At 45.7% G+C, this 17,786-nt stretch overlaps 1 protein-coding gene across 2 annotated transcripts in view; it reads left to right on the forward strand.

Moving 5' to 3' along the window:
- kdm3b (lysine (K)-specific demethylase 3B) overlaps positions 1-17,786 on the forward strand; it is a 66,928-nt gene that overhangs the window by 29,042 nt on the left and 20,100 nt on the right. The window contains exons 7-18 of one of the 2 annotated variants that reach the window (XM_084332420.1): positions 1,450-2,217; positions 5,814-7,074; positions 7,755-7,844; positions 8,414-8,624; positions 9,926-10,140; positions 10,888-11,040; positions 12,107-12,214; positions 12,310-12,437; positions 12,755-13,070; positions 13,864-14,120; positions 14,759-15,034; positions 16,397-16,568. In XM_084332420.1, coding sequence (XP_084188546.1) covers positions 1,450-2,217; positions 5,814-7,074; positions 7,755-7,844; positions 8,414-8,624; positions 9,926-10,140; positions 10,888-11,040; positions 12,107-12,214; positions 12,310-12,437; positions 12,755-13,070; positions 13,864-14,120; positions 14,759-15,034; positions 16,397-16,568 — 3,955 coding nt within the window. The remainder of the gene's footprint in view (positions 1-1,449; positions 2,218-5,813; positions 7,075-7,754; positions 7,845-8,413; positions 8,625-9,925; positions 10,141-10,887; positions 11,041-12,106; positions 12,215-12,309; positions 12,438-12,754; positions 13,071-13,863; positions 14,121-14,758; positions 15,035-16,396; positions 16,569-17,786) is intronic. The other variant, XM_084332421.1, reaches the window with a different exon arrangement.

Genomic DNA, 17,786 nt, shown 5'->3' on the forward strand with positions numbered 1-17,786 from the left:
GCCCCCTAATTTGGTCCGTGCGAGTTTAAAATAATATCTGGGGGCAAGCTTGCGAGTGGTGATTTCAACCCTTCATTCGCATTTCACTCCTAAATTAATCCATACAAATTGTAGTAAAACATTAGCCTACAACCAGGGCTGTACAGTGCAATATAATGTTGCGGTTGTAATTTCATTAGACAGACCAGCGCGGACCTTTAATAACATGCAATTTAATTGACACGAGCAATGAGCTAACGGTAGCTGCTAAGTGCTAACCAAGGTTACCATTAGGATTATGCTAAGCTAACTAGCGATCTCTGCTAACCCTGGAAAACGGTCAAAGCGGACTCCACAAGACTAGTTCCATTCGTGAGGAAAGGGGGTGGGTTATATTGACAACGCTTGACAACAGAAGTTTAAACATAACTTCATATTTATTGGTTATTCATTTCTGTATTGAATTTCCATCTCCGTGTGTCTCCATCTTTTCCTGTTTACATTCGGGTGTGACGTCATCACCTACAGCAGTTTAGACTATCAAAACGCGAAGGGGGGGGGGCTGGCTCTCTTGTTCGTTCTCGCCCCCTCTCTCTCTCTCTCTCTCTCTCTCGCTCTCTCTCTACATTCAATGATTTAAAGTAGCCAGATGTTACACACAGTATAAATACTAACTGGATAGTTGATGATATAAACATTTAATTTCATTATCTGAAATATTCTAAAATCATTAAGTCTGTAAAAGGCACCCAAGAGTTTTTATATAAATTGTCTTAGATGTAAATAATTTTTTTTATTAGTGTGTCAGTAGACTAATCTTAGTACATTTTCATTAAATAATTTTTTAAAGCATCTTCATGGTTTAATAATGCAAACATATGTTGCAGGGACTTATTATAATCATCATATTGGCGTGACTGTATGCATCAAAGGGTTCAATCAAGCATTTTTAAGTGCTTTAGAGGAAATGTCAAAATATCGCGATATCATTTAGAGGCCATATCGCCCAGCCCTACAGTATAATGGTAAAATAGTTATTTAAAAATTTGCCCCTAAAAAATGTTCTTTGCCCCTAAATTTCTCATTTAGGGGCAAGTGTGCCCCTAGTGAAAAAGCTTAGCGTACAGCCCTGGACTGCATGCTCTTCACAGCCTGGACAGAGACTGACTGGACATCCCCCTCTGGGCTTAACGTTAGCACACGGAAAAAAATACTAATTTAATCAGATTAATCACTTTATTCAAATTGAGGATTTAGTTTGAGGGGGAAAAAAATACTTTTGAATTATTTAGTTTGAAATATATATAATTTTTTATTAAAAAGGAAGATTCGAACGTCCGTTCGAAAAACCCTGACGAAGTTCGAATCCCAAAATCAGGCCTCGGTGACGGCCTTAGTTCACGCACGCATGTATTTAATAAAATCGCAAATCGCCACCTTTTCACCATTCACCCCCGTGCTCCTCCTCAGATGGGCAAGAACGGCCGCCGCAGGAAGGAGAGCGAGGCGGCGAAGGGCGAGAGCGGCCGTCGGCGGAGGACGGCCTCCGAGGGCGAGGACGACGTGACCCTGAAGCGCTTCAAAGGCGCGGCGGGGGAGGCCGCGGCGGCCGACGGACAGAACTGCGGCGCGTCCGCCAAGTCCTCCTCCTCCTCCGCGGAGCGCGGGATGGTGATGTGGGCAGCGGAGGCCGGAGGGGCGGGAGGAGAGAGGATCAGCAGCAGCAGCAGCAGCACAAGGAACAGCAGCTCGCCTCAGGGCCGCGTCTCGTCCCCCAGCACCACCACCTCCTCCTCCTCCTCCTCCTCCCTCCAGATGGACCAGTCGAACGCTCCTCCCCTCCCCCGTTACCCCGCCGCCCACGTCAAGGAGAACGGACGCGCGCTCCCCACGCAAGGGGCGGCGGACTCCACCACCACCGCCTCGGCCGCCGCCGCTCACACGTCCACCCCTCCCCCGCCGCTCAAGCCGGCCCCCTCCCCGTTCTCCAACACGTCGTTCCCTTCCCTGGGCCAGATGCCGAGCCTGGTCCCGGGGGCCCCGGGGTCCAAGGCCTCCTCCGCTCAGCCAGACAGAGAGGAGCCCTCCCAGTCGGCCTACCCTAAGACGGCCGCCCTGGTGTCCCCGGGGCCCGTGACCATCTCCTCGTCTTCTCACGGCAACGGCCCCAGCGTGGCTCTGTCGGCCCCCCTGGGCTTCGGCCCCAACAAGCCCCCTGCCTGGGGAAGCCAGGCTGAGGTAAGACTCGGCTCCGTTATATCTGAACGCGAATCGTTGCTTTGAATCGTAGGATTTGTCGACTAATTCGACAAGTCCATTTTTTGTTGACAAAATCCCTGTAGAATTTTGAGTTTCCCCACATGCAATAATACAGACAGACACTCGGACAGACCTCTGTAGATCTAGTGCTTACCAGAGAAGTGTTTATCATAAATAAAAAAAAGCATAATAATCTACTAACAAAGTCTAGTCGACTAAGACCAAACCTACCGATTCATCAACTAATCGACTATGTGGGAGCATAGCTCTTGCTTGGTCATGAATTTGTTTAGCATAGGATATTCTTTGATATATATATATATATGTAACAGTGGGGAGAACAAGTATTTGATACACTGCCGATTTTGCATGTTTGCCCACTTACAAAGCATGTAGAGGTCTGTCATTTTTATCATAGGTACACTTCACTGTGTGGAGATGGAATCTAAAAATAAAAAAATCCAGACAATCTCATTGTATGATTTTTAAGTAATTAATTAGCATTTTATTGCATGAAATAAGTATTTGATACATCAGAAAAACAGAACTTAATATTTGGTAAAGAAACCTTTGTTTGCTATTACAGAGATCAGACGTTTCCTGTAGTTCTTGACCAGGTTTGCACGCACTGTAGCAGGGATTTTGGCCCACTCCGCCATACAGATCGTCTCCAGATCCTTCAGGTGTCGGGGCTGTCGCTGGGCAACACAGACTTTCAGCTCCCTCCAAAGATTTTCTATTGGGTTCAGGTCTGGAGACTGGCTAGGCCACTTCTTACGAGCCACTCCTTCGTTGCCCTGGCTGTGTGTTTTGGGTTGTTGTCATGCTGGAAGACCCAGCCATGACCCATCTTCAATGCTCTTGTTGAGGGAAGGAGGTTGTTAGCCAAGATCTCGCGATACATGGCCCCATCCATCCTCCCCTCAATACGGTGCATTCGTCCTGTCCCCTTTGCAGAAAAGCATCCCCAAAGAATTATGTTTCCACCTCCATGCTTTACAGTTGGGATGGTGTTCTTGGGGTTGTACTCATCCTTCTTCTTCCTCCAAACACGGCGAGTGGAGTTTATACCACAAAAGCTCTATTTTGGTCTCATCAGACCACATGACCTTCTCCCCTTCCTGCTCTGGATCATCCAGATGGTCATTGGCAAACCTCAGATGGGCCTGGACATGCGCTGGCTTGAGCAGGGGGACCTTGCGTGCGCTGCAGGATTTGAATCCATGGCGGCATAGTGTGTTACTAATGGTTTTCTTTGAGACTGTGGTCCCAGCTCTCTTCAGGTCATTGACCAGGTCCTGCCGTGTAGTTCTGAGCTGATCCCTCGCCTTTCTCATGATCATCGATGCCCCACGAGGTGAGGTCTTGCATGGAGGCCCAGACCGAGGGAGATTGACCGTCATCTTGAACTTCTTCCATTTTCTAACAATTGCGTCAACAGTTGTTGCCTTCTCACCAAGCTGCTTGCCTATTGTCCTGTAGCCCATCCCAGCCTTGTGCAGGTCTACAATTTTGTCCCTGATGTCCTTAGACAGCTCGTTGGTCTTGCCTAGGCCTGCCGCGATAATCAATAAATCGATTAATCGACGCAATAATTTAAATGAATGCAATGTTTTTGACGGGCGTGATTAATTGCTATTTGCGCGTTTGTTTTAATGAGGCGGAACCAGTACCCCTTGTCAGTCACTCTCCGTGTGGGGAGGCGGGCCGCTGGCGTTACTAGAGTACAGCACGGGAGCTCCGTGGGGGCAACACCACATATAGCTTAACTACATTTCTCAATAGTGTTGCTCCTTTTAACCAAGTAGCGTTCTTTGTAGTGTAGCTATTTTTAGACCCAAGTAGTTACTCGCTACTGCCCGGAGAAACTGGACTGCTAAATAAAGATTAAAGATCTAGCGTTGATGCTAGATCTTGGAGCGTTTTCCTCCACGAGTACTCGAGTACATCATGTGATCAATTGATCTGGATTATTTTTGCCCATCCCTAGTTTATCCTGTGCTGAAGTCTCCATTCCAATAGAGATAGTATATATTTTGGTGTTTATTTGATTATTGTTTCACTGCCTTTTTATTTATTACGTTTCCATAGTTTTTTCCTCGTACTTTATTAACATTTTGTACATGCTACCGCAAGGTACCGTACATTAATAATACATGTACATGTTAAAAGGATGACACAAAAAGCCAGACAGAGGGCTTGTTTCCAGTTTCAGTTTGTTTTATAATAAACAATCAAACTGAGCATTTTTTTTATTTAGGATATTTAAAATGTCTTCCAATGTTATATAAAGGTTTATTGCACTTTGAAACGTTTTCCTTGCATTATTATGCTATTATTATATTAGTAAAAAAAAAAGTTAATTGAAAACTTTTGGGAAATACATTTCGCAAAAAAAAAGATCTCTCAAAACCGCATTAATATCGCTTATCGCAATAATTTTCTGGGACAATTAATCGCCCAGCAAAATGTGTTATCGTGACAGGCCTTGCCCATTGTGGAGAGGTTGGAGTCTGATTGATTGAGTGTGTGGAAAGGTGTCTTTTATACAGGTAACAAGTTCAAACAGGTGCAGTTAGTTAATACAGGTAATGAGTGGAGAATAGGAGGGCTTCTTAAAGAAAAACGGGTCTGTGAGAGCCGGAATTCTTAGGTGATCAAATACTTATTTCATGCAATAAAATGCAAATTAATTACTTAAAAATCATACAATGAGATTTTATGGATTTTTGTTTTAGATTTCATCTCTACACAGTGAAGTGCAAAAATTACAGGCCTCTACATGCTTTGTAAGTGGGCAAACCTGCTAAATCGGCAGTGTATCAAATACTTGTTCTCCCCACTGTATATATATATATATAATATATATATATATATATATACAGGTGCAGCTCAATAAATTAGAATATCGTGGAAACTTTTATTTCGGTAATTCAATTCAAAAAGCGAAACTCTCATAGATTATAGATTCATTACACACAAGTGAAATATTTCAACCCTTTATTTGTTTTAATTTGGATGATTATGCCTTACAGCCCAAATTTCAGTATCTGACAAAGTTTGAATATTACATAAGACCAATCAAAAAAAATAAATGTAATATAGAAATGTCGGCCTTCTGAAAAGTATGTTCATGTATGTATGTATGTTCATTTGCTTGGGGCTCCTTTTGCACAAATGACTGCATCAATACAGCGAAATATATAGACTTTTCCATGATATTCTAATTTATTGAGCTGCACCTGTGTATATATATATATATACCGACTGTATGATCCTGACACTGTTTTACAATATACTGTAAGCAAACGGCATCCTTAACGCAGACTCTGTTCCTCGTCCTCAGGTCCACAGCCCTGTTAGATATTCCATCCCACTGTATTGCTGTTTTTATTCAAATTTGTGTATATACTATTTTAATTGTATATTCTATTCTATTGTACTTCTATTTTAAATTAGTTTATATTCCATTTGATTTGATTATACCTTAATCGCCTGTCCGATAACGTCGCACCAAATCAAATTCCTTGTGTGTGTGTAAACCACTTGGCAATAAAGACCTTTCTGATTCTCAGGGTTCAAAGGCGGCGTCGGGGTTCCGCGTGCCCCAGGCCATGCCAGCCGCGGCGCCGGTGTTCGGAGTTGTCAGCTCCCAGACCAACGGCGCCGCCGCCGCCACAGCGTCCCAGGACTCCTCCAGGCGCTTCGGCTTTGGCTTCGGAGGGGCGAAGAACGAGGCGAAGCCCCAGCAGGACCAGAACTTGTTTTTCCAGTGTATGAGCAAGACCCCCGGCTCCGGCCAGAGCCCGGGTGCCGGTCCGACCCAGTCCAAGGATACCAACTATTTCACCGCGGTGTCGGAGGGCCTGAGCAAGAAGCCCCCGAGCCTCTTCAAGCCCGCCTCCTCCACCGAGGGGCTGAAGAAGCCGGCGTTGCCCGGCTCCTCGGCCGGCCTGTTCGGATCGGCGGTAGCGGCGCTCAAGGAGCAGCCCAAAGTGCCTGAGACCCAGCTGGCCGGTAACGGGGTGCTCGGCAAGCCTTTCGGAGGGGACAAACATTCACCGGCCTTCTCGGCCATGAGCGGTTCCGGGGGTATGCGGGGCCTGGGTATGAGCGGTCTGACTCCGGCCTCCGGTGCTGCTAACAGGAGTAGTGGTGACGGAGCTGCTTCTACTACTGGAGGTTCAGGGCTGCTGTCCGGCTCCAAGGCCTCAGACAGCCACCAGAACCTGTTTCTCCAGGCGTCCAAAGAGCCCTCTAACCCCTTCCTGGCCTACGGGGACCAGTCCCCCTACACGCCCTTCGCCGGCCTCTCTGGGGCTGAGTCGGAGACACCGGGCTCTGCCTCAGACAGCAAGCCGAACCTGTTTACTATGGCAGAGCCTCCCAAGGGCATCTTGTCTTCCCCTTTCGCCCCCGTCTCGGCGGCCGCCTCCCCCAGCTCTTCCTCCTCTCCGGCCCCTTCCTTCTCCCAGAGGGCCCAGGGCGAGGGGCCCAAGCCCAAGGAGGAGCAAGACGGGGAGGAGAGACCCTCCTCCACCTCGGGCTTCCCTCTGTTCGGCGGCAGCAACGTCGTCTCCGGGACGACGAGCGAGGACGCGCCCATGTCCTTCGACCAGGGCCAGAAGTTCGAGGAGAGGGGCCAGTCCTCCAAGCGGGACTCCGACTCGAGCACCAACAGTGACCTGTCGGACCTCAGCGAGAACGAGGACGGCCTGGGGAGGGGCCCCGGGTCCCTGGGAGGTGCCCCGGGTTCAGCCAAGGACGGGTCCATGCTGCAGAAGGCCAAGGGGGCCGCGGCTGCCAAGAGTCGGCCGCGCAACAAGCCCTTCAAAGGTAAAACCCCACGCTGGCACATGCAGGCCAAACAATAATTGTACAGTATAGTAAGTATAGCATAATGACTGAGTTAAAATTGTATATTGTGTAGTAGTGTACATAGGAACCAGTGCCTTCTCAGGAATTTAGCATGTCTATTTTTATCATGCACATCTTGTCGTCTTATTACCTGTTTTTTATTTTTTACGTCTATTTTATTATTCTATTATTGCACAATCGATGCAGGCATGACCACCCGCATTTCACTGTATGCCCTGGTATGTATGTGACAAATAAACCTCTTGAATTATCTCAAATCCCGCCCTCTTTTCTTGATCCTCCAATCGCAACTGTGCGCTTCCCCTCCTGACAAACTTGGAGAGATCGAGAAAAGAGGACAGGGTTTTTTTGATCAGGTCAATTGATGGTGATATAAAGTTGGGCAATATATTGATATTTATGGTATTTATCGGTCAGTCTTTATTGTTTTGTGGGTTTTCTGTAATATCTCTTGTGATGCCTACTTTTGTTTAGGTTAATGGTGAAAAGCAAGCATTGAGTCAAATAAATACTGAAATATTTGAGTAATTTGAAGATTGCAGCTTTCGTTCATAACTTCCCAGTACCATGTAATGTCTGGACAGACATATAGCAAATTCTGCCTCCATTGACTTCCTCAACAAATTGAAATATTGCAGGTGTTCCTTGCCAAGAAGTCCTTTGTTTACAGAGAAAAAATGTCAACTTCCTACCGGTTGAAACAAGCCAATGTGTCCCTGCTTCTACAGGTAATACAAAATATGGCGATAATTGGTTAATTCCTAATGTCTGGTCATGACAGACACTCGGGCTTCAAAGTGTGCTCTTGTTAAATCCAGGCAAGGCTCGGTCCACAAGTCCGTAGTCTGGACATTCTAATTAAACAGGCCTCGTTTCCCTGTCAACCTGTCTCGATTATCCTGTGTCTCCCTTAGTCTGTCTCCCTCTCGGCCTTCCTACTGTCTCAATGAAGTACATTCTCCCCTCTGTCTCCCTCTTAGCCTTCCTACTGTCTCTATAAAGAACCTTCTCCCCTGTGTCTCCTCTACTCTGTCTCCCTCTTAGCCTTCCTACTGTCTCTATAAAGAACCTTCTCCCCGGTGTCTCCTCTACCCTGTCTCCCTCTCAGCCTTCCTACTGTCACAATAGAAAACTGTACTAAGGGGAGTTGACTGCACACTCTAAAATGTTACGAGGTTATGTGGTCACTGTAGGTATTGCGCATACACAGTATTCTCCCGTGCACCAATCCCCATCCCAGCCGAACCCGTAGGGAAGTGATGCCTCTTAAGATAACGCGTCCTCTTGTGTCCCGCAGTCGGCCAGTCGGTGTTGAAGGACCAGTCGAAGTTGCGCCGCCTCAAGCAGTCGGGCGAGTCCTTCCTCCAGGACGGCTCCTGCATCAACGTGGCTCCTCACCTGCACAAGTGCCGCGAGTGTCGCCTGGAGCGCTACCGCAAGTACCGGGACGAGGACACCGACGACGACGACGACCCCAACGTGGCCTGCCGCTTCTTCCACTTCCGCAGGTGCGTCTGCCCCCACCCACCCCCCCCCCCCTCGACGCCAGCGGTGGAGGGAGTACACTGTTCCTTTACTTGAAGGTGTACCATAAGTGGTATTTTCTTTGTTAGAATAAGTGGTCTACGTGTTAAAATAATAACTCTACATTCCGACAGCAATGATGTAGAGTGTTTTGGTCAGTAACATGGGTCTCCCAGTCCCTTACACTCTGCAGTAAACAGAAAATAAATGTTCTGCTATCCCTTTCTCACATTATCCAATCAGGAGAGAGAACTCCACACTGCAAAAATGGTTTGACAAATTAGTTATGAGAAATTATGTGCTTGAAACAAGTAAAATAATCTACCAGTGCAGTAAGCACACTTTCTTTTAAATAAGTACAAATATCTAGTGTTCTTTCTCCTCATTGGATAAAGTGGGAAAGGGATACAAGAAAGTGTATTTTCTGTTTACTGCAGAGCGGAGAGACTGGGAGACCCATGTTACTGACCAAACACTCTATATCAGTGATGGCTGTCCGAATGTAGAGATATTTAACACTTATTTGAACAAAGAAATACCACTTACAGCACCTTTAAGTAAAAGTAGAAATACCCAGATAAATGAATACTCTGGTAAAAGTCCCCCATTCAAATTCTACTTACCGGTAAGTAAATGTAGATCCATAGATGTGCGACTTAGCTATAATAAGGTAATTTATAGGCCTGATATTCTATAATCATCATATAATCATATTTCAAATTGCATGTGTCCGGATGGCAGAATTCAGTACTGTATCTACAAAACCTTCTGTTTAATCATCTTCCCTTTATTAGTTTGCTTAGATGTTTTGTACATGATCTCAAGAAGGTGCTGAATGAGCTCAGTGGCAATCTTTCATGTCTGGTAAATATTAGCATGGTGTTTTTCACAGTAAAAAAAAAGAAAACTAATAATTAAATAGATATTCTCCTTTTGGTTCATTACAATTGACTCAAGCCTAGTAACAGACACAAGATTTCTGACACTGGGAATACATTCCCTGAGATCCATAGATGTCCCTAGATACCAAGAACATGCAAATGGACCTTGTAGAAGTGGAGCAATCTTCCATTTACTTCTTAGGTATGTATTTTTAGGTGGATTTTCAGAAAATAGGGCTAGGGCTCAAGAGGTTAAGCTGTATTGTGTAAAGCCAGCCACATTTTTGCAAAGAGTCTGAATCAAATTCGGTCACCATTGAACTATTTTACCCCTATCTTAGAAACAACACACTCCTCCAATAATGATATACCGGGAGCCTAACCTTGTCGCTCCCTTTGTTTAGGCTGGCGTTCACCCGCAAAGGCGTGCTCCGGGTCGAAGGCTTCCTGAGCCCTCAGCAGAGTGACGCCATGGCCATGGGGCTGTGGCTGCCTGCGCCGGCCGTCCAGGAGGGTCTGGACCTGGACACGTCCAAGTACATCCTGGCCAACGTGGGCGACCAGTTCTGCCAGCTGGTCATGTCAGAGAAGGAGGCCATGATGATGGTGGAGCCTCACCGTGAGTTTCAACAGACCAGACTCTTTTAACACTTTCACCCCCACACTACCAAATGATTAACCCTTTCACTGTGACAATACAGAATGTTAACCCTTTCACTGCGATGATACATAACGTTAACCCTTTCACTGCCACGCGACAAAGGGTTAACCTGTAGTGTGGTAGTGAAAGGGTTAAATAATTTACTTTTTTTTTAATCGTATACATTTTCACCGCTTATAGGGCAGGATACAGGTATCTTTTGTAGCTACAACTGAGGGGGAAGTCCCTAAAGACTTGGTATGTCATGTATAAACCCACCCCTACCATAACCCTAACCTCCATTGGACCTTGCGCCCCTCCTTAACCACATGGTACATGAGATGCCATGTTTTTTTTATAACGAGACCCATAGCTGAGGACTATAGAATATGTACATAAGATATTTTATTTGTTTATTTGGACGCGACAATGCAAAATGAATGAACACCGTGGAGTGTAAAAAAAAAATGCCGGATTTAGCACAAGGCAAATTTCCATCCGTTGTCCCCAAATTCCTTTATTGATAAGATACAATATTCCTTTATTGATCCCCTTGGGGAGATTCGGGTGTCATAGCAGCATGGGGGAGGGAGGTACAGGTATGGGCAGGGTCATAGTAGAAAGACATAAATATATAAGATTAGATCTGAATATAAAAATGAGAAAAAGTAAACAAAATAATGAACTAACTCTGAATATAAAAACAACATGCCCTGTGTCCTGCAGAGAAAGTGGCGTGGAAGCGGGCGGTGCGCGGCGTGAGGGAGATGTGTGACGTGTGCGAGACCACCCTGTTCAACATCCACTGGGTTTGTCGCAAGTGTGGCTTCGGAGTGTGTCTGGACTGCTACCGGCTCCGCAGGAACAGGCCCCGGGAGGGTGAGTCCCACTGAGCCCACGCTCGCTGTGTGTGTCGTGGATTCATTCAGATATCGTGTCAACTAGTCTCCCTGTGAGCAGAGTCGGCTGGAGGTTAAGTGATTATAGGTGTCCTTCCGTCTGTCTTTAGGGTTGGGTACCGTTCACATTTGATCCGATACCAGTACCAGTTCCTGGAATTCGGTATCTGTACCCAATGGTACCTTTTTTCCCAGTACTTGACTCTCTCTGTGATGGCAGAAATGTGTATAAATATGTAGAAAATATGTCTACACTTCTAGTTATTTATTTACTAACATTTTGTTAATTATTGTTGTAACGCACCACACAAACTAAATCGCATGATCATGAATTATGTTTTTAAATGTTTAAATATCAACATCATCTGGCCATCCTCTGTAAATATTATCAAAATCAAACTTACCAAAGACCCAAGAGACGGGACAATAATATATATATATTTGAGGAAAAGGCTCCCTCTTGTTTAGCATATATATATACTAAACATGTAAAGGTATCCAAATTTGGTACCGATTGATTTCGGTACCAACCCTAGTCTGTCTGTGTCCGTCCGCCCGTCTGTTACCAGGATAACTGCAATATAGAATGGACTGTAATGATACTTTGTGAAATGGTTGATTTATGGCACACAGAATACATTATTAACTTTTGGTGAGGATCTGGTGTCGTATAAGGAAAGAGAACCTGATGAAGTCCTATGGGCTGGATGAATTTGCGCAATGACACACCTCACAAAGTGAAAGTGAAATTGAAGACTTAAGTGAAATAAGGTCATGTTTGGCAAATTGACTTGTCACCCTTTCATCATTAATAGAGGATGAGCTTTGTGTATGTAAGCATGTAGCTATGTCATGCCATTTCTCTCACCTCCGCAAATGGAAACGTCCCATACAAAGCTCTGTCGTCACTTTGCAACTACAACCAACAATATTGGATATATCGGATCTGTCTTAGCCGTACACGAGTGGCTTTCAGGCTTTGCCGTTGCGAGTCCTCGTGAGCTCATGTTAAAACACGGCATCTCTCTCGATGTTTGGACCCTCAGAGGAAGAGGAGGTCCCCGACGACGAGGTGTTCTCCTGGTTGAAGTGCGCCAAAGGCCAGCCGCACGAGCCCCAGAACCTCATGCCCACGCAGATCATACCCGGAACAGGTAACCTCAAATCTAACCTCACGCACACGTGATCCCTCTTTGCTTTGTTTTTGAGATCCGGTGAAAGGAACGTGTGTCCTCTTCTCCGTTTTCAGCTCTCTACAACATAGGGGACATGGTACACTCGGCGAGGGGCAAGTGGGGTATCAAGGCCAACTGTCCTTGTACCAGCCGACACACCAAGCCTCTAGTGCGCCACAGCACCCCCAATGGGATTTCACAGGTAATGCTGTGCTACACTACTGTTTTCTTAGTTTTTTGTTGTTGCGATCAGCAGCTCTATAGACCACTCTGTTGGTTGGCCCACAAACATGTCCCCACCCTCTAGCAGCCACAGCGTTCGCCCTAGGAAGCTGAAATTCGGCACGGAGGTCAAGTGTGTGTGTGTGTGTGTGAAGGTGTGCCGATTGGCTAAATGGAGGTGTGGCAAAGCTATTGCAAATTGGCGCTCGTTCCGTCCCCTGTATTTGACTTGCACGTTATGACATGCACGTATAACCTCCAGGCTCTAATGTTCGTTATAACTTTCTCTCTCGCCAGTCTACGCTAAGCGGCGGCGGGGCGGTGGCCTCGGGTAGCGGCGGGGCCGTGGCTTCCTCCACCACGTCAAAAGCAGAGGGCGAGACGCCGGCGGCCATCAAAACGGAACCCACGCAGACGGCCACATCGTCAGAGGGAGGCGGCGGCGAGACCGTCGGAAGTTCCAGTAACTCCACCGGTGCCTCGTCCACCAGCCTCTCTCACCAACAACATCCCCCTAGCAAGGAGTCGGCGCGGTCCTCCGCGGGAGAGAACAGCTCCGCTCTGCACTGGCTGGCAACCCTGGCCACGCAGAAGGCCAAGGACGACACGAAAGGTGACTCGCAGAGAAAGAAAAGGGGCCGCTTTTGATCTCGTCATTTAAGCAAAGGTCGAGAGTGTTGAATAAATGGCTACTGTCGGGAATTGACTAAATGCTCGTGGGCCCAAGGCCTCTGTGTCCCGGAGGACTGAGGATCGCTAGTTGATCAAATCACTTTTAGGTCTAGTCGAGATAGTAGTTTACATTTTTTTTATTTACTTATCAAAGAATAAATGCTGCAAAAATAGACTGTTCACAAGATATAGAATATTCTCGAGAATAGGAAATGGATATTTCAGGGCTTTTAAAGAACTAGTGCAGTGCCCGTTCGGAGTAAATAATGCATTTATATAGAGCTTTTATCCAAAGTCGTTTACCATTTTGTTCCTCACATTCACCCATTCACTCACACATTCGCACACCGACGGTGGAGGCGACCATGCAAAGTGCCAATCTGCTCATCGGAAGCAGTTAGGGGTTAAGTGTCTTGGAGGAGCCGGAATCTAACCGGCAACCTTCAGATTACCAGACGACCGCTCTACCTCCTGAGCCACTGTCGTCATGTTGAATCGGCTTTACTTTGTTCATGCACTTTATTTTCTAAAGGTCTATATAAAGTAACCAGATTGAAGTAATGCAGTAGCTTTCATTGTGTATATCTGTTCACCAGTAATTGCACTTTTATCAGGTAAAATATTATCAGTGTAACAGTATTTCTACTTGAGTAGGATATATATATATAATATATATGCCCCATTTCCTCCTTTTTTTGTCACTCCTACTCACTTCTTACCACTTTTCTTGGCAGAATCTGGTTCGCTCCGCTCCATGATGAACCGGGACAGCCGGCCGCCGTTTGGCCTGGACTCGCTCGGCGCTCTGTCCTCCAGGCCGTCCTCGTCCAGCCCCAAGCTCTTCAACAGCCTGCTGCTGGGCTCCAGCACGGCACAGCCCAAGCCCGAGGGCTCCAGTCTCCGAGACCTGCTGAACTCTGGGCCCGGCAGGCTTCCCCAGGGCCCTGGAGAGAGCGGAGTCCCCTTCCCCTCCGTCTTCAGTTCTCCAGGCGTGAGTCTGCCACCTCTTGTTGTTGACAGCATTGCATTGTTGTTCAAGTTCACAGGGTTCTTAGGTTATTTGTGGTGGTAGGATTGGGTTCTTAGGTTATTTGTGGTGGTTGGTTTCTTAGGTTATTTGTGGTTGTAGGGTTGGGTTCTTGGTTTATTTGTGGTGGTAGGAGGTAGGGTTGGGTTCTTAGGTTATTTGTGGTGGTTGGTTTCTTAGGTTATTTGTGGTGGTAGGGTTGGGCTCTTGGTTTATTTGTGGTGGTAGAGTTTGGTTCTTATGTTATTTGTGGTGGTAGGTTGGGCTCTTATTTAATTTGTGGTGGTTGGGTGATAATTAAACATAATAATTGATTGTATTGTGCCGGGATCACATCATCGTGATGATGGTATATTGTCACACTGTCTCGTGTACAATATCTTCAATATTTGCGGGGCGCTATTTCAAAATGACAGTTTTGGTTTGATATCACAATTTACATTATCATGCAGTTCAATGTGATGAACACCAGCAATCGGAGTATAATGCCAAACCAAGCATCTTGTGCTGCAATAATCACAAAACGACTCCTGCGAAGGTCCCCGGCGGTTCTCACTATATACATAGGTCCTCAATCCGTTTTGTCGTCTCTACCCTGGCAGGGTGACAAGCTGAAGGGAAGCCTTCCCAACTTCCTGGACCACATCATTGCCTCCGTAGTGGAGACCAAGAAGGCAGAGGGCCGCCGTGCCGCCGGGAGCTCCGAGGGCGGCGAGCTGGGGGTCCTGGGAGGCCGCCGGGACGGGGTGATGGGCCTCAGCGTCCTGGAGCCCCACACGTCCCACTCCTGGCTCTGTGACGGCCGGCTCCTCTGTCTCCAGGACCCCAGCAACAGCAACAACTGGAAGATCTTCCGCGAGTGCTGGAAGCAGGGACAGGTACCAGAAACTGTATTTGAAGAGGAGAAAAATAAATGTAATAAAAAATAATCCGTTGGAGAGTTTTCAACTGCAGTCCCTAGGCAAGATTTTAAAGGCCAGGTAAAAACACAATAGAGAGACATTTTAGACATTTTAAGAGCATAATTATAACAGTATTTGAATATAATGGCATAGTTAAAAGTGGTTAAGGCTATTAACACTTTCCCGGCCACTTGGATGCGTCTAATCTCACGCTAAACGGCCAGCATTTCTAAACACGCGTACACAATTTGCTATTGGCAAAGTGGGGAAAATACAGAATAGGATGGGAGAATACAAATACAGAATAAATGCTGAGACGGAACAAGGCAAGACGGGGACAACAATGTAACATCTCTCCTAGGGGTGGACGGTATAAACGGTATACGGTATAAACGGTATGAATTTGCTCTACGGTATGGATTTTGACTATACCGTATAACCGGTAGTGCAGCTCTAAAATAGCAATGACGTCATGTAACCACAGCGCAACTATTTCACTGGCATTTGCCCCTAAAAATAGATAGAATTAGTCATAGATAATAGATATGTGCGAACTGGAAAAAGTTATTTAGGAGGCTTCGCGCAGTGGGCGTGCCAGCCCCTACCGCACGCATGTAAACACGGGTCTAGTAGTCTAGTGGGACGGGACACGGGAGCTGTCGGCGTCTCCCTGAGCTAACGTTAGCTTAGCTACCGTTACAAAATGACCCAGTCAACTATTCACTTTTAGTTTAATACATGATGGGGCATTGTCTAACCGAACGGTATCTAGTCGGCCAGCTACCGATAGCTCCTGACATCAACAAACGCTCCACAAAGTCTAGTACTAGAGACGTGTATGCTACCTGTTAGCTCACGTTAACACAAGTTAGTTCACCGTTCAAAACGAAATGTCCCATTGAACTAAATAATTCACTGAGGCGTTGTATTAACGTTATATATGCAGTAGCTACAGATAGCTCATGATATCAATGTCTTATAACACTGATTCGATGCGTATTCGAGCTGAGGGCTTGCTAACGTTATAATACCAATACAATAGGGTCCAGGTGCAGCTCCGGAGAATTCTGGCCGTAGCTGGAGGCTACTAGAGTACACACAGACAGTGGAGCTTGTTGCGTGGTGGCGATGTCTCGCAGATAATACCAGTACAAGTCTAATTATATAATATATATATTTTATAAAAAAAAAATATATATATAAAATAAAAAATTTTTTTTTATCAAAAACGATGATACCGTGATATATACCGTTACCGTCTATGCTTCAAATTATACCGTGATATAAATTTTAGACCATACCGTCCACCCCTAATCTCTCCGTCTTCCTGGTCTGCAGCCTGTGCTGGTGTCGGGGATCCACAAGCGTCTCAATGCCTCCCTGTGGCTCCCCGAGGCCTTCAGCGAGGAGTTCGGAGACCAGGACGTAGACCTGGTCAACTGCAGGAACTGTGTCATCATCTCCGACGTCAAGGTCCGAGACTTCTGGGACGGCTTCCAGGTCATCTCCAGTGAGTAAACTGGGCCCTTTTCTGCCATCTTCCTTCAGTTCACTTCACTCATTTCGTAGAAATTGTTTCTTATAATAATATTCACGCTATTGGAATGTTGGCTCGTGTGGTTTGTGTTTATCTCCAGGTTTATATATGTTACAACGGTTTAGTCACTGATAAATAAACTCCTGGTGGTGTCTGGGACCGGAGTTCTAAATGTTCCATTCCCGTGAATTTCCCTCCTTGGTCCAAATGGAATCTGCTTGGGCTAAGGGCTTTAACACCTGCCTCGTTTAGTTCACTTGAATTGCACCCTGGTTCGTTTACCCTCTCGGTGCGGTTTGTTCAGGTGGTGCAGCACCAAAACAACCGGTGGTCTCGGTTCAGTTACAAGTAGGGATGTTCGATGTTGGCTTTTTTACCGATATCCGATATACCGATATTGTCCAACTCTTAATTTCCGATAGCGATATCAACCGATACCGATATATGCAGGGTCCCCCCCCCCCAAAAAAAACGGAATAATTTCAGGTAATTAACATTACATATCTCTTGTCGTGGAATTAACACAACATTATGCATAGTTTTCACAATAAATAAAATAAGAATTTGTTCTTACTTGCTTGCCTGGGTAAATAAAGTGAAAATAAATGTTAAAAAAAACTAAAACAAATAAAAGATTAACCCATTCTCCGCCACCACTTTGATTCATCCTAAACCGTCCTCTGCCAGCTCTATTTGTCTATGGAGATGTTCACCTTCTTTGCAGTCTATAACTTTAAATTGTATTGCTAAATTGACATTACTATGGCCCATTCAACATCAATTATCTATCGTTCAGGATGTAGGAACGTTTTACTTTTTCATTCACACATTCATACTAAAATACCGTCCAGAGTATAAATATGTTATTGTTTTCTGCTGTATTTCATAGAATGTGAGATATAGCCATAAATGCATATATTAGATGATCAAATGCAGTTTGATACCGAGCAACGTTATATTAAAAATTTCAACTGTACATGATCCTAAACGTCATGACTGGTCAGCTGCTGGTGACCGGAGGGGGGGGGGGGGGTCGTTTATTGATTGAATTAATGATTCATGTAGTATGGGTGATATATTGATCAGAGCAGTTTGTATCGAAAATGGTAAAGAAAAACGCTGAAACTCACCCCAGTCTCCTCGTAGCGTTGGGTGATGAGAGTGGAGCAAAAAGATCGCTATTATGGGATG

The sequence above is a fragment of the Notolepis coatsorum genome, assembly GCF_963971535.1.
Source record: "Notolepis coatsorum genome assembly, chromosome: 16".
Taxonomy (NCBI): domain Eukaryota; kingdom Metazoa; phylum Chordata; class Actinopteri; order Aulopiformes; family Paralepididae; genus Notolepis; species Notolepis coatsorum.